The sequence below is a fragment of the Eriocheir sinensis genome, chromosome 29, assembly GCF_024679095.1.
Source record: "Eriocheir sinensis breed Jianghai 21 chromosome 29, ASM2467909v1, whole genome shotgun sequence".
Lineage (NCBI taxonomy): Eukaryota > Metazoa > Arthropoda > Malacostraca > Decapoda > Varunidae > Eriocheir > Eriocheir sinensis.
In genome coordinates this window covers 4,938,025-4,959,788 of record NC_066537.1, presented here as the reverse complement: position 1 = coordinate 4,959,788, position 21,764 = coordinate 4,938,025, and the positions used below count along the sequence as shown (strand labels likewise).

The following is a 21,764-nucleotide window of genomic DNA, read 5'->3' as shown; positions in this document are numbered from 1 at the left end:
ACAAACACACACACACACACACACACACACACACACACACACACACCAACGTTACCAGATTGCCGTATGTGGCGTATTGATTTTGCCGATTTCTGCCCCAAAATTATCACACGCACAAAGACAACGATATGCATTTACAATTTAGTGGGCTTTTTTTTACACCTTTTCTCGTTGCCCTTGAGCTGTAAAAAAAATATAAAAAAATAAAAAATAATAAAAAAATTCAAATCAGTAATTATAGATGGTCTTCCTTGCAATATTTATGGGCAGGAAACTGGAAAATACAATGTTATGCGTACGATAATCTGGCAACATTGACACACACACACACACACACACACTCGCCTGTCAGTAGGTATGGCAGTCCAGGCGATGGAGTGCGTGGTCCCAGCGCTTATCTGATGCACAGCGACATCTAACCCCATCACCTTCTTGGGCCGCAGCAGAGGCGACACAGTATGGCCCTGACCGCACTGCCCCATGGTGTTGGAGCCCCACGCGTACACCTGTCAAGGGGGAGAGGTGAGAAGGACATATCCATAGCTTGCACCTCCCTCCTAGTGCGTAATACCGGATCTCTGGGCCTCGTAGGGGACTCCAGGGGTGGTTACTGGGAAGACTGGGGTTGGAAGATGACCTGGGGAGGGATGGAGAGGAGGATAGGGATGGCTAGGCTTGAAGAAGAGGGCGGGAAGGGAGTTTGCGTTGGGGTTTCTGGGGCTTGTAAGGGACTCCAGGGGTGGTTACTGGGAAGACTGGGGTTGGAAGATGGACTGGGGAGGGATAGAGAGGAGGAAATGGATGGCTAGGCTTGAAGAGGAGGGTGAGTTAGGTTAAGATAGGTTAGGTTAGATTAGGTAAGGTGAGGTTAGGTAAGGTAAGGTTAGGTAAGGTTAGGTTAGGTAAGGTAAGGTAAGGTAAGGTTAGGTTAGGTAAGGTTAAGTAAGGTTAGGTTAGGTTAAGTTAGGTTAGGTTAGGTTAAGTTAGGTTAGGTAAGGTAAGGTAAGGTTAGGTTAGGTTAGGTAAGGTTAGGTTAGGTAAGGTTAGGAAAGGTTAGGTAAGGTTAGGTAAGGTCAGGTTAGGCTGTACAGATGTAGGGTAATTTGAGGCACATGTTAGAGGGAGGATATGAGTGGAGGATAGTGGATGGATTGAGGTGGTGACGCTCGAGTGGAAGGTATGGAGCATTTTTTTTTTTACTTACACACACACACACACACACACACTCACCTCAGACTCATGCGTAAGGGCCAGGACATGCGAGTCGCCGGCCGATATATCCACGACCCTCAGCCCTGACAACTCTTCTATAGGTCTCGGCCGAAGCATCGTAGCCTCGGACGACCCCAGGGCGAGACATGGACCCGTGCCCCAGACCCAGACCTGAAAATGTCCGTGGTCACCGCCCTGCGCCTGTGTGGTGGCGGAGGGGCGAGGAGCTTGGTCAGTGTGGTGGTACTTGTGTGGGGTGCGTAGGAGGCGAAGTGAGGTGAGGTGCGTGAGGTAAGGGGTGTGAAGACAGGCACTATAGCTACATACATACAAAAGTGGTTGCTTGGTGGTTGCTGGTTGTTGTCGGATGTCTGTCAGTTAGTTAATTCCACCTGATATTGAGCCCTTTCTCAGCCACTCATCTATGCTTATACATTAGAAGGGAGGTCTCTCTCAGCCACTCACCTATGCTTTCTTAGATATTTATTATTTCTTTTTTTTCTCCACGATGCCTTCCCTCGACCTGACCTCTCTTTCTCCCTCTACTCTACTTTCTTTAGGGTAAGCAGACTTTTTTTTGTTTTTTTTTTTATTTTTTTTTTTTTGTGTGTGCCTTCGAACCGTCTCCTTTGCTGTAAAAAAAATAATAAAAAATAAATAAATAAAAATAAAAGACAGGAGGAGTGATTAACAGGCTTATATTTTCTTATCTATATCAATGTGGCGACAGAAACCATTGAAAGAACAAAATAATCATACATTGACGTCTCTCTCGGCCACTTGCCTATGCTTTCTTACACAGGAGGAGTGATTAACAGACTTATATTTTCTTATCTACATCAATGTGGTGGCAGAAACCATTGAAGAAAAAAATAATCATACATTGACGTCTCTCTCGGCCACTCACCGATGCTTTCTTACACAGGAGGAGTGATTAACAGACTTATATTTTCTTATCTACATCAATGTGGTGGCAGAAACCATTGAAGAAAAAAATAATCATAAATTGACGTCTCTCTCGGCCACTCACTGATGCTTTCTTACACAGGAGGAGTGATTAACCCGGTACCATTGATGGGCCAAAATTTGTGGCTTTACCGTGTAGCAGCGACGGGCCAAATTTGTACCATGATATAAACCCCCCAAAATAGATGATACATAGGGCCATATTTTAAGACACCATCGCTTCTCACATCAACTATTTCTAAAGGTCAAAGAGGGGATCAATCTGGTTTTCATGAGCGTTTTTAAGGTTTATGGCACAGAAGAAGGATCAAACTACCACCAGGGTCATAAAACTACCCCTGGAAAGGCCTACAGCTCCTACGAAAGCCATGTCAAATATGTGAACATGGGCTACGAAATGTTTAAAAATACGACCCATAATCTGATCACAAATGCTTTTATATATATTATGAAATAGTTTGTGTGAGTGATGATTTTTTCTCGTTTTTCTCGCTTAGAGGGACCATTAAGAAACACGATCCCCGCTGCTATGGGGTCAACAGGCTTACTTTTTCTTGTCTATATCAATGTGGTGGCGGAAACACTGAAGAAAAAAATAAAAGAAACAAGAAATATTGATGGTAAATATTAGACAGGCCATCAAGTATCTACTCTGGGGTAACTGATAGACAGACATCCAACCAGCAACGGAAATTGATCTATATAAATATCAACCCATGCAGAAAAATATAACACTGCTTAACGTAATATTAGAAGTAGCAGTAGTAGTAGTAGTAGTAGTAGTAGTAGTAGTAGTAGTACTTCAAATTAACTTAACAATGTACTTACAGGGTTAAATAATATTAATAAGTTAATGTAAAAATACTTGTAAACTTAAATTATTATAAATATTACTTATACTGCAAATAATATACACCATAGAGAGAGAGAGAGAGAGAGAGAGAGAGAGAGAGAGAGAGAGAGAGAGAGAGAGAGAGAGAGAGAGAGAGAGAGAAACCCAGAAAAAAAAACATCGTCCCTCAAAAAGCTTAACCGATAACACACACACATAAAAAAGGGAAATCAAGGAAAAAACAAAAACAAAACAAGAAAAACAACAAGAACAAAAGCTCACTCTGCCACATGCAAACAAACAAACAAACAAACAAAAAAAAGAGAAAGAAAAACACCAGAGAGAGAGAGAGAGAGAGAGAGAGATTCACTCATTCCAGTCTCATGTTGTCAGTCTTAAGTTCTTCAATAAGTCCACATAAGGGATTGAATTCTATATAATGTGGGGTTAGATTTCATTATTAAAGGACTTAGGATTAAACAGACATTGCATACACTGACTCTATTAACATCACTATTACGGTTATTATTATTATTATTATTATTATTATTATTATTATTATTATTATTATTATTATTATTATAGGGTTAGTTGTTAGTGTGTGTGTGTGTGTGTGTGTGTGTGTGTTGCTAATCCTTCTTATTTTCATTTTTTTTGTCTATGTATAATTTGGTAAAACAATGTCCATGTATAAGTTAGGTACACACACACACACACACACCACAAACAAAAATAAATAAATAAATAAATAAAAATAATATGTATAATAATATCCATGCAACTTCACGTATAGCAAAACCACAAGCCATGAAGTGTAACAAGCTCATAACAGTGTATTGCCAGCAGTACAACACAATATATATATACACACTATGACATAAGGTTAAGGAGGTCAAGTCTGGTATCATCAAGCACTCGGGTCCTAAGAGGTCAAGGCTGGTATAATCAAACTCGTAGAAGCCTTGGTCCACCCATTCAAAAAGGCTCTCACAGAAGCTACAGGGGTTTCCAAGGGGGGTATCTTGACCCTGGTGGTAGTTTTGGAAGTCTTCTGTGCCGTGAATGGGAAAAACACTAACGGTAGCCTGTTGAATCTCCTCTGTGGCCTCCAAAATTGGTCCCAACAAGAGCTCGAAAGGTTTGATGATACAAGTCCAAGTCAGTCATTGTAAGTCAGTCTCAATTTGAACCTAAACTGCTTAATGGACAGTGCTTAGAAGGGAGGGTGAGGCTTAGGGGAAGGGTCATGCTACCAGGCAGCGAGGGGTCAAGTCTCGCCCCTATACAATAATCACTCTCTGTAAGCAAGAATTTCCAGCTGAACATGTCATCATATGGACAGTGTTTAGAAGAGAGGGTGAGGGTTAGGGGAAGGGTCATGGTACCAGGCAGAGAGGGGTCAAGTCTCACCCCTATACAAGACTTATCACTCTCTGTAAGCAAGAATTTCCAGCTGAACATAAGTCATCATATGGACAGTGTTTAGAAGAGAGGGTGAGGGTTAGGGGAAGGGTCATGCTACCAGGCAGAGAGGGGTCAAGTCTCGCCCCTATACAATAATCACTCTCTGTAAGCAAGAATTTCCAGCTGAACATAAGTCATCATATGGACAGTGTTTAGAAGAGAGGGTGAGGGTTAAGGGAAGGGTCATGGTACCAGGCAGAGAGGGGTCAAGTCTCACCCCTATACAATAATCACTTTCTGTAAGCAAGAATTTCCAGCTGAACATGTCATCATATGGACAGTGTTTAGAAGAGAGGGTGAGGGTTAGGGGAAGGGTCATGCTACCAGGCAGAGAGGGGTCAAGTCTCACCCCTATACAAGACTAATCACTCTCTGTAAGCAAGAATTTCCAGCTGAACATAAGTCATCATATGGACAGTGTTTAGAAGAGAAGGGTCATGCTACCAGGCAGAGAGGGGTCAAGTCTCGCCCCTATACAAGACTAATCACTCTCTGTAAGCAAGAATTTCCAGCTGAACATAAGTCATCATATGGACAGTGTTTAGAAGAGAAGGTGAGGGTTAAGGGACAGGGCATGCTAGCCAACAGAGACCCTTAAAGCATAAACATCACAGCCTCAGAATATCACAACAGCCAGCCAGCCACATTGATACAAGCCATAGCTATCACTCATCTCCTTATCCCAGTTAGGTTAGGTGTAAGGGATGAGAGAGAGAGAGAGGGAGCCCAGTTAGGTTAGGTGTAAGGAATGAGAGAGAGAACGAGAGAGAGGGAGAGAGAGGGAGAGGGATAGTTTTAGATGCATTCAAAACCATGGTATGTTAGTATTTAAGGGAGGTTAGGTTAGGGGTATATTAGAACATGCAGTGGTGGTGGTAGTAATAGTAGTAGTAGTAGTAGTAGAATAAAAAGTAATTTGGAAAGAAAAACAGACAGATAGACAGATAGACGGATAGTTAAATGAAAAGAAAGAAAAAAAAAAAAGAAAGGACACACACACACACACACACACACACACACAAGCAAACAAACAACCAAGCAGATACAGGCACAAGCAGCAGTTACAGGCACAAGCAGGAACAGGTAACATCAGTCTGTATGTAAGTCTGTAGGCATTGAGCAAGGGGGCCGAGGTAGGCAGCCAGCATCCCACCTTCGTTCTTGGTCACAGTGAGGAGGGTCATCTCGTCAGGCTGTCCCCCCCGCCCCACCACAGAGCTCACTGCGGTGGGGGAAGGGACTGGAGAGGTGGGTGAGTAAGTGGGTGAACAAGTCTTGATTCTGAACCCAACGCACACTTATAGGTTCTCTTGGGAAATGATAGGTAGGTGGGTAGGTGGTTGGGTAAGGTAGGAAGGTGGGGAGGAGGGTTGAAAAGTCTTGATTCTGAGCCCAACACACACACTTAGGTTCTCTTGGGAAATGATAGGTAGGTGGGTAGGTGGTTGGGTAAGGTAGGAAGGTGGGGAGGAGGGTTGAAAAGTCTTGATTCTGAGCCCAACACACACACTTAGGTTCTCTTGGGGTATGGTAGGGTCAGGTAGGAAGGGGGAGGGGGTGTGGAGAGGGTAGGGTAGGTCGCAGTGCCCAGCCTAACACACATATATTTAGCTTCTCATGGGAATTGTAAGGTAAGGTAAGTAAGGTCAGAAGCCAGAGAGGTGGATGGGTAAGTCTTGATTCTGAGCCCATCACACACATTCAGGTTCTCTTAGGAATTGTAAGGTAAGGTAAGTAAGGTCAGAAGCCAGAGAGGTGGATGGGTAAGTCCTGATTCTGAACCCATCACACACATTCAGGTTCTCTTGGGAATTGTATGGTAAGGTAAGTAAGGTTAGAAGCCAGAGAGGTGGGTTGAAAAGTCTTGATTCTGAACCCATCACACACATTCAGGTTCTCTTAGGAATTGTAAGGTAAGGTAAGTAAGGTAGGAAGCCAGAGAGGTGGATGGGTAAGTCCTGATTCTGAGCCCATCACACACATTTAGGTTCTCTTGGGAATTGTAAGGTAAGGTAAGTAAGGTTGGAAGGCAGAGAGGAGGGTTGAAAAGTCTTGATTCTGAACCCATCACACACATTCAGGTTCTCTTGGGAATTGTAAGGTAAGGTAAGTAAGGTTGGAAGCCAGAGAGGTGGATGGGTAAGTCCTGATTCTGAGCCCATCACACACATTCAGGTTCTCTTGGGAATTGTAAGGTAAGGTAAGTAAGGTCGGAAGCCAGAGAGGTGGGTTGAAAAGTCTTGATTCTGAGCCAAATACACACATTTAGGTTCTCTTAGGAATTGTAAGGTAAGGTAAGTAAGGTCGGAAGCCAGAGAGGTGGATGGGTAAGTCCTGATTCTGAACCCATCACACACATTCAGGTTCTCTTGGGAATTGTAAGGTAAGGTAAGTAAGGTTAGAAGCCAGAGAGGTGGGTTGAAAAGTCTTGATTCTGAGCCAAATACACACATTTAGGTTCTCTTGGGAATTGTAAGGTAAGGTAAGTAAGGTTAGAAGGCAGAGAGGTGGATGGGTAAGTCCTGATTCTGAACCCATCACACACATTCAGGTTCTCTTGGGAATTGTAAGGTAAGGTAAGTAAGGTTAGAAGCCAGAGAGGTGGGTTGAAAAGTCTTGATTCTGAGCCAAACACACACATTCAGGTTCTCTTGGGAATTGTATGGTAAGGCAAGTAAGGTTGGAAGCCAGAGAGGTGGGTTGAAAAGTCCTGATTCTGAGCCCATCACACACATTCAGGTTCTCTTGGGAATTGTAAGGTAAGGTAAGTAAGGTTAGAAGGCAGAGAGGTGGATGGGTAAGTCCTGATTCTGAACCCATCACACACATTCAGGTTCTCTTAGGAATTGTAAGGTAAGGCAAGTAAGGTCGGAAGCCAGAGAGGTGGATGGGTAAGTCCTGATTCTGAACCCATCACACACATTCAGGTTCTCTTGGGAATTGTAAGGCAGGGTGGGTAAGTGGTTGGGTAAGGTAGGAAGCCAGAGAGGAGGGTTGAAAAGTCTTGATTCTGAGCCAAACACACACATTTAGGTTCTCTTGGGAATTGTACGTTAAGGTAAATAGGTAGGTAGGTCACATGTCATACCACACAGCATAAAATCTACCCCATGAGACACACCTACAACCACAGGACATAGACTTTGGTAGGCAGACAGGTAGACGAATGGATAGGATGGGAGGGAGGCCTTGCACCACACACCACAGCACAGAACCCACTCCATCTAACATACTCTAATCTCTCAGGACAAACACATATACAGGTTTGCAGAGGGCGAGAAAACTGTAGGAGAGAAGTGCTGTGAAGGAGAGCGCTATCGGTCTATCTGAGCATCCTTAACAAAACCCTGGTGATATGCACTTAGACTTGGCCCTAGTAAAACACCTGACACTCTGTACACCTACAAACCTAACATACTTTAATCTTTCTGGACAAATACGTGAAGGAGAGTGCTATCGGTCTCTCCGTGCATCCTTAACAAAACCCTGGTGATATGCGCTTAGACTTGGCCCTAGTAAAACACCTGAGAGTCTGTACACCTACAAACCTAACATACTTTAATCTTTCTGGACAAACACGTGAAGGAGAGTGCTATCGGTCTCTCCGTGCATCCTTAACAACATCCTGGTGATATGTGCTTAGACTTGGCACTCGTAAAACACCTGACACTCTGTACACCTACAAACCTAACATACTTTAATCTTTCTGGACAAACACGTGAAGGAGAGTGCTATCGGTCTCTCCGTGCATCCTTAACAACATCCTGGTGATATGCGCTCAGACTTGGCACTCATAACACAGCTGAGAGTCCAATAACACAACGGCAAGGCAAATCAGGTGTGTACGGAGAGGCCAGATGGTGTTAGCAAAGGCTATGGCTGTGTGGTTGCCTTACTACCAAACTTGAGTCATTCGCTTCAAGATGGACTCCATGCCTGACTCACCCAACCCATGACAAACTCCCTGACTCACCAACCTCATGACTCTCTTACTGACTCACTCATCCCATAACGGACACCTTCCTCCCTTACTCACTGTCTTATTCAACTCCCAATGACCTGCCTGACCTATTCTCTGCACTTAAGTAACTGACCTGACCAACTTCCCAGCTTCCTGACCCCTGACCTGTCCTCCTCTGCTTAAGTAACTGATCTGACCAACTTTTCAATGACCTGCCTGACCTGACCTGTCCTCCTCCTCCTCCTCCTGAGTGACTGACCTGACCATGAGCAGCGAGGGCGAGTGAGACCTGCGTTCCAGTGGTCAGCTTCCGCACGGTTAGCCCCTGCAGCGCCTCCACCACCCTGGGGCGGTAAACCTTCGTTGTGTCCCCGTGGCCAAGCTTCCCGTGGTCCCCTGGGGTGGCAGAGAAGATGGGTGTTATTGTATAGGTTATGTTGTTATGGGGGTGGTAACATGATGGGTGTTATTGTATAGGTTATGTTGTTATGGGGGTGGTAGCATGATGGGTGTTATTGTATAGGTTATGTTGTTATGGGGTGGCAGAGAAGATGGGTGTTATTGTATAAGTTATGTTGTTATGAGGGTGGTAGCATGATGGGTGTTATTGTATATATCAGGTTACTGTTTATTTTCTCATACTTCGAAAGGGAAATATTAATCCTCCTTCTCCTCCTTCTTCTCCTCCTTCTTCTCCTCCTCCTCCTCTGCCTGACAACCTACCCTAGCCTAGTCTTAAGGTCGAGAATGACACCCACCTGGACAAACAGGAGACTTATTGAATGTTATGTTTATTATGTTATTCAAATCACTGATGAGAATAAATGAAAATGAATTTGTGAAGAGAGTGTATGAGGGAAGAATTGCAGGATGGGGGGGGGTCAGGATCAATAGGGTAAGTTGGAAGCAGCAGGATTGAGTGTGCAGAGAGGGAGGGGGGGGGGTCAGGATCAATAGGGTAAGTTGGAAGCAGCAGGATTGAGTGTGCAGAGAGGGAGTGCCAGAACAGGGAGAAATATTGACACTTCTGCTGCGGCCACCCCCTGAAGGAAAGTGCCCGTGATGGAGAACGACACGCACCTGAGCCGAAGGACCAGACCGTGCGGCCGTCAGCGGAGAGGGCGAGGGTGTGGGCACTGCCGCACACCACCTGGCCCACCCCCGAAATGTCCCGCACCAGGGTTGGGATGTTGCGGCTTGTGTTGTCACCGTGACCTAAGCACACACAAGGAATAAAAGGAAAAATGAATATGGAGGCAAGAAATTCAGGATCCCATATACAGAACTATTGACAAATGGATTAGACTAAGAGAGGAGCATTTATGAGTTTACAGATAAATGAAAAATGGCAGAAAATAGTCAGTTATCAACAAATGGGCAACTATGACTACTAACTTGACCTAAACTAACCTGACAAACAGTAGGAAATAGTCACCTAACAAATTAAATTCTAAAATATATAGTAGTTAAATAAACACACCCAAAACTAATGACAAACAAGTGAAAACAATAGAAAATATCACCCTAACTTAACCTACCATGGCCCTACCTAACCTATCCTACCCTTACCTAACCTAACCTACCCTTACCTTACCAAACCTTACCAAATCTTACCTAACCTAACCATACCTACCCTTACCTTACCTTACTGAACCTTACCTTACCAAACCTTACCTAACCTAACCAAACCTTACCTTACCTTACCCTACCCACACCTTACCTTACCTAACTTACCCTTACCTAACCTTACCTTACCTAACCTAACCTTACCTAACCTAACGTTACCTTACCTAACATAACCTTACCTAACCTTACCTAGCCTAACCTAACCAAACCTTGCCTTACCTTACCCTACCCATACCTTACCTTACCAAACCTTACCTAACCTACCCTTACCTGACCTTACCTAACCTAACCTTACCTAACCTAACCTAACCTAACCTTACCTAACCTAACCAAACCTTGCCTTACCTTACCCTACCCATACCTTACCTAACCAAACCTTACCCTACCCTACCCTAACCTAACATCCCCCATCAACAACACATCTCTCCCTTCACTCACCCAGCCGTCCGTAGTCCCCCTCCCCCCAAGTGTAGAGTTCCCCTTCTTGGGTGACGCAGGCTGAGTGTCGGTAGCCGGCGGACACCCAGCGCACCACCTTGTTGGTCAGCGGGCCCGCCACCAGCCTGGGGTACTTCTGTGTCACATTGTTGCCGTGGCCCAGCTTCCCGTAGTCGCCTGAGTAAGACCAGATTATGGATTAAGCTATTAGTGTTGTATGTTAGCCTGTTATCTATTATCATCCTATCGCTTCTATCTATGTACTCTATTTTATTTGTGTCTTCTGTCTATGGCTCTGATGTTCTATTCTGTTCCTGCCTCTCCTGGTGAAGACGTTGGTTATTTATTGTTGGGAGCGGTGAGTAGCGGGCTTTTTTTTTTTCTACACTCTTTTTGTTGTCTTTGAGTCGTCTCCTTTGTTGTAAAAAAAAATATATATTGTCCTAAATCAACTAAACTGGAGGAGTTGCTGAATAAGACCAGATTAAGGTGGTTTGGAAAAAGTTGGAAAGTTTCGTTTAGTCGGCGCAACATCTGTGGTCATATGCCGGAGAGAGACAGGAGGGGGAAGGATTATAGGAGAAGGGAACAGACCCCAGGAGACAGGACACAACCCCCGATTAATACCTGGTACCCATTCACTGCTGGGTGGACAGGGGCGTAGGGTATGCGAAAAAAGGTGGTTTGGACATCAGAGGAGAAGAAGAGAACACATCCTGAGACTAGCACTGAACTTTGAGGTAGAGGGCAGAAGACCACCAGGAAGGCCAAGGAAGACGTGGAGAAAGGTGGTGGAGGAAGATGAGGAGGCTGAACATCACAAGAAATGGCTATGGACCGACAACAGTGGAGGAGGCTCATATCCCGTCCAACCCCACCATAGGGAATAAATGGATGTTAAACGATGATGATGATGATGATGACCTGAAGGGAAGGGAGGATGATGAAGGTGAGGTAAAGAGAACAGAATAGAATGGAATAGAGGAGGTTTTAGGAGTAGAGAATGAGAAGAAAGGAAGAAGGCAAGATAGACTGATAGATAAGAAAGAGGGAGGAGGAAGAAAAAAAAGAAAAAAAGAGGAGATTTAGGAGAGAAAAAAGAAAGAAAAGGAGGAGTAGAAAGGAGGAAGAGAAGAAAGTAAGGAAGAAGAGAGGAAGGAAGAAGAAAAAGAGAAAAAAGAAAATACAGGTTTAAAAATGAAGAGAAATCATATAAAACAAAACAAAACAAGCAGAAAGAAAGCGAAGAATAAGAAAGAAAACAAGAGAGATCAGAGAAAAAAACAGAAGCACAACACAATTAAAAGAAAAACAACAACAAACAAAAAATAACAACAATAAGAAATGACCTTTGACCCCACTGCCGACCCCAAACCAATCCCACACTCACCATCGCCCCACGTGAAGACCTGGCCGGAGGTGGAGAGGGCAATCGTGTGTCCGTCGCTCCCCTTCGACGACGAGACCCTCCGCAGGCGAGCGTCGAGGTGGAGTCTCTTCGGGGAGGCCTGATTGTTGGAGTCCCCGAGCCCTAGACGCCCATAGCTCCCCTTCCCGCAGGCGCTGATACCCCCGTCGCGATGGACCACAAAGGTACAGTACTGCCCTGCCTCTACCTGTAAAGGGCGGGATAGGAAGGTTAGTATAAGGGGTTTAAGATGAGGAAAAAAGGCAGATTATGAAGGGGGTTTATTGGGGTATTTCAAAAGAGGTTTAACCCCTTGACTGCAGATTTCCTACAAGAAGACATCACCAAGCTACAGGAATGAAGCAAAAGTGGCTGTTACAATTCAATGAAGAAAAATGTAAAGTTCTGCACCTTGGGAGGGGATATCCAGCACACCAATACCACATGGGAAACACTCAACTATCCACCACAGAGGCAGAGAAAGACCTGGGAGTGTATGTTACCAGGCTACCAGTGAAGGGATATCCAGCACACCAATACCACATGGGAAACACTCCACTATCCACCACAGAGGCAGAGAAAGACCTGGGAGTGTATGTTACCAGGCTACCAGTGAAGGCCAAATCCGTGCCAATTGCAGCGGACAGGTTAACCTTTCAAATCAGCCCTTCAACCACCCACTACCATTGTTTCCTTTTTTTGTGCCCTCGAGCTGTCTCCTTTGTTGTGTAAAAAAAAATATATAAAAAAAAAAAGTTTGTTTGCAATAGCTGTGACTCAGAAACCGGAAAATACAATGTGCTGAGTGGCTGAGTATGAATCAGAACAGAAGAAAAAAAAGAGGAAGAAGAAGAGAGGAGGAAATAAATAAAAAAACAGAAAATTATGACACACTGACCACACTCAACCTCACCTGCTGGACACTGTTGAAGGCGTGCGTCAGCTTGGGGGCGAGAATCTTGTCCTGCGTCCCCTCGGCCAGCTGGTGCGAGGAGTTGCTGCCCCAAACGTAAACATCACACGACTCACTGCTCTCCGTGGCCACCTCCTCACACGAGTCTCCTATGCAGGTCCGCGCGTACTCACCTGAGAGAGATGAGTGATGGGTGAGATGAGGGATTGAGAGAGAGGGAATGGAGAGAGGGGAAAGGGAGGATATGAGATGAGGTGTTGAGTGAGGTGAAGGACAGGGAAGGGGTGAGTGATGAGTGAGATGAGGGATTGAGAGAGGGGAAAGGGAGGATATGACATGAGGTGTTGAGTGAGGTGAAGGACAGGGAAGGGATGAGTGACGAGTGAAGCGAGGGATTTAAGGGAAAGATGAGGTGCTGAGTATATATCCTGGCTCACTTTAGCCAATATACGAGTTATTTTATCTCTATATTTATGCTTACATCTCAAAATTATCAATTAACTTATGTTTCTTTATGTGCACCATTTAATTTTGCATGTTTTCATATATAATACATGATGATTATGTTGAGTTTATGGCTGAAAACTTATATTCAATAGCGACATTTGAAATTTGGAGCACGCGGCGATCCCGGATACAGCGCGGGGCACTGTTTTGGCCCGGCCGTAGTGAAGGGGTTAAGTGATACAAAATACAGGATGAAAAAAAGAAAACAAGAAAGAAAAAGAAATGAAAACAAACTAACCACTAACCACTAACACCACTACTCACACGCCAAGATTGCCAGCTTCTCCATGAGCAAGAGGGCGGCCGAGTAGAATGGCACAGTGCCGTCGGGGCGTGCCAGGCTGGGCGACATCCCCATGAGGCACTCCCCACTCTGGGCCAGGGCGTTCATCACCTCCTGAAGGCAACTCCCGCTGATGCACGTCCTGAAGAAGGGGAAGAAGGGAGTGATTCTGGGTTTAAAATGTGTGTTTGCTCTCTGTGTTACTCATTATGGGTTTAAAGGAGGTGAAAAAACAGATGAATAGAGTTAAAATGTGTGTTTGCTGTCTGTGTTACTTATTATGGGTTTAAAGGAGGTGAAAAAACAGATGATTAGTTAAAATGTGTGTTTGCTGTCTGTGTTACTCATTATGGGTTTAAAGGAGGTGAAAAAACAGATGATTAGTTAAAATGTGTGTTTGCTATCTGTATTTCTCTTTACGACCTTATACAAGAAATTACTAATGACTGAGAGTAATATGGAAAAAGGATTAAAAGAAGAAGAGGAGGAGGAGAAGGCAGAGGAGGAGGAGGAAGAGGAGGAGGAGTTAAAAGGTGAGGAAACACATAATTATAGAGTTAAAATATGCATTCATTGCCTGTATTTCCTCCTTTTCTTCCTCTATCTTTTCTTCCAAGCTTATTATTGTTATCTATGAATATTTCCTCTTCCTTTCTCTCTCTTCTTCCTCCTCTTATCTCTATCTCATACTTCTCTCTCTATCTATTCTCTCTTCATATGTATAGGCTGGGTAAGTTATGCTATGAAAGACTGGGTTAGGATTTCCATGTCCCTCTTTCTCTTTTTCCTTCCTTCAACTCCTCTCTTTCTTCCTATTCAAGCAATTATCTTTATTTCCCTCTACTAATTCTATTCCCACACCTCTCCTTCTGCTCCTCCTCCTCCTCCTCCTCCTAATCTAGTAGAGCATATAAGAGTTAGGGGCAAGCAGTAGAGGTATTAATGGCAGCAGAGTCACAGTACAGTCAAACCTCACCATTTGCGCATTGGCGGTCTGAAGGTGTGCAAATGGTGAGGTTTTACTGTACCCGTCTGAGGAGTCGTCCGCAGCAGTGGTGGCAGCAGTGAGAGCCATGTGCACCCACTCCAGAAGGTATCGTAGGGACCCTCGCTGCAGACTCAGGCCCAGCAGCAACTCGGCACTCAGCTTACGTCCTGAAGGGAAGATTTCATTATTATTATTATTATCATTATTATTTTTATTGAGATCCTCGAACACCTTCATCGTCAAACTCTTTCTTCTTCTAACAACTTTATCCTCTAACAAGCTCCTCCTCCTTCTCTGACCCCCCTTCTCCTCCTGTTCGTCCTCCTCACCAGTGGGGTCGGCAGGGGATGATGGCTTGGCAGTGTCCCCGAGGAAGGCCGTCAGCTGGGCGAGTGAGGCCAGGCCAACGCGCGGCAGCTTGGACTCCACTGCCAGGGAAAGTGGAGGGAGCGCTTGGACCACTGCCACGGCCGTCCCCAGCACCTCCGAACACAGGCTGCCTCCACCTAGAACACAAGGGAAATACATACATACATACATACACATACATAAGGTGGTGCCATAGTGTATTGAGAGCTCTAGGAAGGAAGAAAGAGGGTTCAAGGAGGATTTAATAAGGGAAAGAAGTGTTTAAAGAGGATTACAAATATAGCAACTAGGATTTAATAAAGAAGAATGAAACCTGAAACACAAGACAGACAGACAGTTAAACAAATACATAATAGACAATACACATTTAAACATACATACAAAGGACAGTACAACAACATATAATACAAACATAAGAGGTATATAATGTATTTAGAGCTTAACCCGGTAGCAGTGACGGGCCAAATTTGTGGCTTTACCGTGTAGCAGTGACGGGCCAAATTTGTGGCTTTACCGTGTAGCAGTGACGGGCCAAATTTGTGGCTTTACCGTGTAGCATCGAAGGGCCAAATTTGTGGCTTTACTGTGTAGCATCGAAGGGCCAAATTTGTGCCATGATATAAACCCCCCCAAAATAGACAATACATAATCTGATCACAAATGCTTTGATATATACTATGAAATGGTTTGCGTGAGGGGTGATTTTTTTCTCATTTTTCTCACTCGGAGGGACCATTAAGAAACATGATCCCTGCAGCTACCGGGTTAAGATAGAAAAGGTCATGCTTCTCTGCCTTCAAATAACATAGAGCCTTTCCTAAGTACCAGGCATAGATAGGAAAAATCAAATACATACATACATACACACATACATACATACGAGATGGTGCTATGGTGTATTCAAGGCTTTAAGAAGGAAGGAAGGAGGATTCAAGGAGGATTAAGGAACATAGAAAGGATTTAAGAAGGGAAGGAAGGATAGGAAGAGAAAGGAAAGGCAGAGAAAGATACAAGATAAAGGAAGATAGAGATAAAGATAGAGGAAGTAAATATTTGGTTAAAAAAGGAGACACTGAGGAAGGATTGGGTTGGAAAAAGGGGTTGTGAGGGTTTTAAGAAGGATGGAAGGAGGGTTCAAGGAGGATTAAGAAACAGAGAAAGGATTTAAGAAGGGGAAAAAAAGTGTTGAAAAAGGATTATAAACAGGAATATAGATTAAAAAAGGAAGAAGAATTTATGAGTTTATGGAGGAAGTTCTCTCCTCCTTCTCCTTCTCCATGATAAAAGCTTTTCTCTCCTCCTCCTCCTTCTCTCTACTTCTTCTGCATAACATAATCCTTTTTTCTTTTCCTTTTATAGTACATCAACCTCTCTCCTCCTCCTCCTTCTCTCTACTTCTTCTGCATAACTTAATCCTTCTTTCTTTTCCTTTTATAGTACATCAACCTCTCTCCTCCTCCTCCTTCTCTCTACTTCTTCTGCATAACATAATCCTTCTTTCTTTTCCTTTTATAGTACATCAACCTCTCTCCTCCTCCTCCTTCTCTCTACTTCTTCTGCATAACATAATCCTTCTTTCTTTTCCTTTTATAGTACATCAACATTCTCTCTCTCCTCCGCCACCTCCTCCTTGTCCTCTCTACTTCTTCTGCATGACATAATCCTTCTTTCTTTTCCTTTTATAGTACGTCAACATCTCTCTCTCTCTCTCCTCCGCCTCCTCCTCCTTCTCCTCTCCACTCACTGTTGTTCACCCAGCCAAGCCGCAGGATAGAGAAGAGCAGCGACAGGCCGGTCTGCACGCCAAGCTCCACCAGCGCCTCATTGGCCGAGAGCGCTGGTCCCGTCCCCTGCAGCTCTGTGGTTGGCCCGCGTTCCCCCGTCCCCATCAGAGCCTGTATGGGGGAAGCCAATGTTATCAGTGAGGTGCCTTGGTTTAGCTGAAAAAAAAGGAGGGTGAGAGGGGAAGGTGCACTCACCCGTTCCCTGTCGCGGCTCCCCTGGTGGAAGCTGCGAGACAGTGCGTGGTAGATCCTCTGCAGGACGATGAGGCGCTTGTGTAGGAGGGCAGAGAACCGGGGCTGAGCGGCGGTGGACCTGGGAATGGCATGGGGAGGTTATCAGGTATTTCTATTATTGCTACTATTATCATCATCACCATTGTTATTATATTGATAGGTGAGGATGTTTTGATGACCATCCTGACTTATGGGAAATGTGGTAGCTTGATGGTGTTAGTTATTTCTTGTTACTATACGTATATTAACTCTTTATTTTCAGTGCCATAAGAAACAGCAGGTGAGATAGAGCTAAAAATGGATCATCATCATCATCATTTCGTTTAATGTTCGTTTTCACTCTTCCTGAGCAGCTGGACGCTTTATGGCTCTCCTCCATTTTTCTCTGCCTTCTGTCCGATGCTCATCCAATCCCATCAATGCCAAGTCTTCCTGTATACACCTTCTCCACATTTTCCTAGGTCTACCAACTGGTCTCCTTCCTTCTACCTCCAATCTCTCCAAAACTCCCAGCACTGTATCCTCCCCTGCTCTCTTCACATGTCCAAACTATCGGAGTCTTTCTCTTCTAAGCTAAAAATGGAAGACAAGACAAAAGATGAGAGGAGAATGGAAAGAAAAAGTTGACAAGAAAAGAGATGGACAGGTAAAGAAAAAGAAAACACTAGAAGACTAAAGAGAAACAGATAATAGGAGATAAGAGAAGCAGGAATGAGAGAATTAGAAGAAGCAGGAATAGGAAAAACAGGAATGAGAGAGAATGACAAGAAACAGAATCGTGAGAAGGAGCACCAGATGGCAGAACACAGCCGCCGCAGGGACCCACCGAGCGAGGGCCGCCTGTGATGCCAGCAAGGCGTTGACGTGGCTCAGCTGGTCGGCGGGCGAGGGCGGCTCTGGCTCGTAGTCTGGCAGCTGTGGGCCGCCGTGCATGACGCAGCCCGGCCCCGCCACCACCACCACCTCCTGCACCACACATGGAAGGAGGTCAGCAAGGTATTGAGAAGATATTGACAGTAAATACTAATGAGTCTCCTTTTGGCTGACATAATGAGGCAGAGGGCAAAGGTAGTATAACATCAATAAAAGTAATAAACCCAAAACTAATCTAACCTAACCTCACTAGCCATGAACTTATCTAAATATACTACATAAACAATAACCAGAACCACTGATACATTGACTAATAAATCAGAAAAAAATAGAAGACCTGGCCGGGAAGCATCACTATGTAAAACTATCTGAAGGGATAAATAAGTAAATAAATAAAATCAATCAATCAATAAACTCTAAATATCCATCCAGGGCACGTCACCTTATTTTCCAGCAGTCTGTCATAGAGCACCAGCGTGGAGTCCCGCTGAGCGATGGCCTGGCAGTCCTTGAGGAGCCAGGAGGTGGTGAGGTGCTCCGCCCACTTGAGCTTCACCGTGGGGGGCGCCACCGGGGGCACGCTGCCCACCACGCCGCCCTCCATCCTCCTCCTCTGCTTCTTGAGGCACCAACAGCAACACTCTGAAACACTGTCTTCCTTAGCAAGCCTTGGCTCACACCCACCCCCTCAGCCAGCCTCACCGCCTTGGCCAGCCTTGGCTCACACCCGCCCCCTCAGCCAGCCTCACCGCCTTGGCCAGCCTTGGCTCACACCCGCCCCCTCAGCCAGCCTCACCGCCTTGGCCAGCCTTGGCTCACACCCGCCCCCTCAGCCAGCCTTGGCTCACCGCCTTGGCCAGCCTTGGCTCACACTGGCCCCCTCAGCCAGCCTCACCGCCTTGGCCAGCCTTGGCTCACACCCACCCCCTCAGCCAGCCTCACCGCCTTGGCCAGCCTTGGCTCACACCCACCCCCTCAGCCAGCCTCACCGCCTTGGCCAGCCTTGGCTCACACCCGCCCCCTCAGCCAGCCTCACCGCCTTGGCCAGCCTTGGCTCACACCCGCCCCCTCAGCCAGCCTCACCGCCTTGGCCAGCCTTGGCTCACACTGGCCCCTCAGCCAGCCTCACCCTTGGCCAGCCTTGGCTCACACCCCCCTCAGCCAGCCTCACACCGCCTTGGCCAGCCTTGGCTCACACCCACCTCAGCCAGCCTCACCGCCTTGGCCAGCCTTGGCTCACACCCACCTCAGCCAGCCTCACCGCCTTGGCCAGCCTTGGCTCACACCCACCCCCTCAGCCAGCCTCACCGCCTTGGCCAGCCTTGGCTCACAACCGCCCCCTCAGCCAGCCTCACCGCCTTGGCCAGCCTTGGCTCACACCCACCCCCTCAGCCAGCCTCACCGCCTTGGCCAGCCTTGGCTCACACCCGCCCCCTCAGCCAGCCTCACCGCCTTGGCCAGCCTTGGCTCACACCCGCCTCAGCCAGCCTCACCGCCTTGGCCAGCCTTGGCTCACAGCCGCCCCCTCAGCCAGCCTCACCGCCTTGGCCAGCCTTGGCTCACACCCGCCCCCTCAGCCAGCCTCACCGCCTTGGCCAGCCTTGGCTCACATCCGCCCCCTCAGCCAGCCTCACTGCCTTGGCCAGCCTTGGCTCACATCCGCCCCCTCAGCCAGCCTCACTGCCTTGGCCAGCCTTGGCTCACATCCGCCCCCTCAGCCAGCCTCACCGCCTTGGCCAGCCTTGGCTCACATCCGCCTCAGCCAGCCTCACCGCCTTGGCCAGCCTTGGCTCACATCCGCCCCCTCAGCCAGCCTCACCGCCTTGGCCAGCCTTGGCTCACATCCGCCCCCTCAGCCAGCCTCACTGCCTTGGCCAGCCTTGGCTCACACCCACCCCCTCAGCCAGCCTCACCGCCTTGGCCAGCCTTGGCTCACACTGGCCCCCTCAGCCAGCCTCACTGCCTTGGCCAGCCTTGGCTCACATCCGCCCCCTCAGCCAGCCTCACCGCCTTGGCCAGCCTTGGCTCACACCCTCCCCCTCAGCCAGCCTCACTGCCTTGGCCAGCCTTGGCTCACACTGGCCCCCTCAGCCAGCCTCACCGCCTTGGCCAGCCTTGGCTCACACCCGCCCCCTCAGCCAGCCTCACTGCCTTGGCCAGCCTTGGCTCACACCCACCCCCTCAGCCAGCCTCACCGCCTTGGCCAGCCTTGGCTCACACCCACCCCCTCAGCCAGCCTCACTGCCTTGGCCAGCCTTGGCTCACATCCGCCCCCTCAGCCAGCCTCACCGCCTTGGCCAGCCTTGGCTCACATCCGCCCCCTCAGCCAGCCTCACCGCCTTGGCCAGCCTTGGCTCACACCCACCCCTCAGCCAGCCTTGGCTCACACCCACCCCCTCAGCCAGCCTTGGCTCACACCCACCCCCTCAGCCAGCCTCACTGCCTTGGCCAGCCTTGGCTCACACCCACCCCCTCAGCCAGCCTCACTGCCTTGGCCAGCCTTGGCTCACACCCCCCCCCTCAGCCAGCCTCACTGCCTTGGCCAGCCTTGGCTCACATCCGCCCCCTCAGCCAGCCTCACAACCTTGGCCAGCCTTGGCTCACACCGGCCCCCTCAGCCAGCCTCACTGCCTTGGCCAGCCTTGGCTCACACCCACCCCCTCAGCCAGCCTCACTGCCTTGGCCAGCCTTGGCTCACACCGGCCCCCTCAGCCAGCCTCACCGCCTTGGCCAGCCTTGGCTCACACCGGCCCCCTCAGCCAGCCTCACTGCCTTGGCCAGCCTTGGCTCACACCCGCCCCCTCAGCCAGCCTCACCGCCTTGGCCAGCCCTGGCTCACATCCGCCCCCTCAGCCAGCCTCACTGCCTTGGCCAGCCTTGGCTCACACTGGCCCCCTCAGCCAGCCTCACTGCCTTGGCCAGCCTTGGCTCACATCCGCCCCCTCAGCCAGCCTCACCGCCTTGGCCAGCCTTGGCTCACACCGGCCCCCTCAGCCAGCCTCACTGCCTTGGCCAGCCTCTTCCCCCTTGGTGGGACTGTTGTAGGAGGGGGGTCAATCACCTCTAGTCAAGTTAATACTTACATTACAAATTCTTTTGGTCTCTGAATGAAGTGCAGTAAATAATGATTTCTGGAAAATAGAAAGGGGGGTGAAGCCGCCCCGTTAGGTAGGTTACGCTAGATTGTTACCTCAAATATATTGGGCATGGGGTGCTCAACCCCCCTAATGGGGGCTTCGCCCCCTTGACTCCCTTTAGGGGGGGCTTCACACCCTTCGACTCCCACAATGGGGGCTTCGCCCCCTCAGCCCCCCCTTCTATTTTCCAGAGATCATTCGTAACTGCACTGCATTCAGGGGCCAAAAAATAGTCTATGTTGTAAGTGTTACCGTTCCAAGGGGTGGCCGCCCCTCCCCGACAAGCACGGCTCAGGGTGTGCGTGAGCACCAACAGGGGCCAGGCAGCAGCACGGCGGTGCACGGGGCACTCACAGCCGTGCCAGACATAACTCAGGTGATGGCGGCTGGAAAGTACCTGTATTTCTCAGTTACGGCCCGGCATGCCGTCCCTCCGCCTGCTGGGCCGCCGGGGGTAGAAATTGTGAAGGAATCTTGGCCAGGGCGGCTTTCTCTCCCTCTCCCTCTCTCCCTCCCAGCTGATTGGCACAACAACACAGGCTGTCACACACGGAGTTAATGTTTGGCTCCATTTATAGCCTTATCTAGGCATTTCTAGTATCGGTAATAGAATGATAAAATGCAGAACCACCTTAAAATAAGTCAAATGACGTAAATAAGTGGTTTGACAAGTGATAGCTTCCATTTTTTGCTTCTCCTTTTATTCCTATTTCTACCTCTTCAGCATCAATACACGAATAATTAAGTACAAAATTACCTTGAAACTATT

The 21,764-nt window shown here is 47.5% G+C and overlaps 1 protein-coding gene and 1 long non-coding RNA gene across 2 annotated transcripts in view; one reads left to right on the top strand and one right to left on the bottom strand.

Moving 5' to 3' along the window:
- LOC127004839 (probable E3 ubiquitin-protein ligase HERC1) overlaps positions 1–21,559 on the bottom strand; it is a 64,870-nt gene extending 43,311 nt beyond the window's left edge. Inside the window, exons 1-15 of the mRNA XM_050873017.1 lie at positions 21,393–21,559; positions 18,301–18,500; positions 17,812–17,951; positions 16,947–17,064; positions 16,712–16,862; positions 14,928–15,104; positions 14,639–14,765; positions 13,592–13,752; positions 12,821–12,993; positions 11,890–12,115; positions 10,500–10,676; positions 9,516–9,650; positions 8,695–8,831; positions 1,231–1,413; positions 346–506 (exon numbers count right to left, since the gene is read on the bottom strand). Of these exons, the coding sequence (XP_050728974.1) occupies positions 346–506; positions 1,231–1,413; positions 8,695–8,831; positions 9,516–9,650; positions 10,500–10,676; positions 11,890–12,115; positions 12,821–12,993; positions 13,592–13,752; positions 14,639–14,765; positions 14,928–15,104; positions 16,712–16,862; positions 16,947–17,064; positions 17,812–17,951; positions 18,301–18,462 (2,228 nt within the window). The 5' untranslated portion in view covers positions 18,463–18,500; positions 21,393–21,559. The remainder of the gene's footprint in view (positions 1–345; positions 507–1,230; positions 1,414–8,694; positions 8,832–9,515; positions 9,651–10,499; positions 10,677–11,889; positions 12,116–12,820; positions 12,994–13,591; positions 13,753–14,638; positions 14,766–14,927; positions 15,105–16,711; positions 16,863–16,946; positions 17,065–17,811; positions 17,952–18,300; positions 18,501–21,392) is intronic.
- LOC127004843 (uncharacterized) lies at positions 3,193–7,522 on the top strand. Its single transcript, XR_007758052.1, has 5 exons — positions 3,193–4,770; positions 5,028–6,417; positions 6,512–6,699; positions 6,982–7,119; positions 7,402–7,522. It is a non-coding gene; the product is annotated as an uncharacterized LOC127004843 (long non-coding RNA).
- Positions 21,560–21,764: the final 205 nt, after the last annotated feature.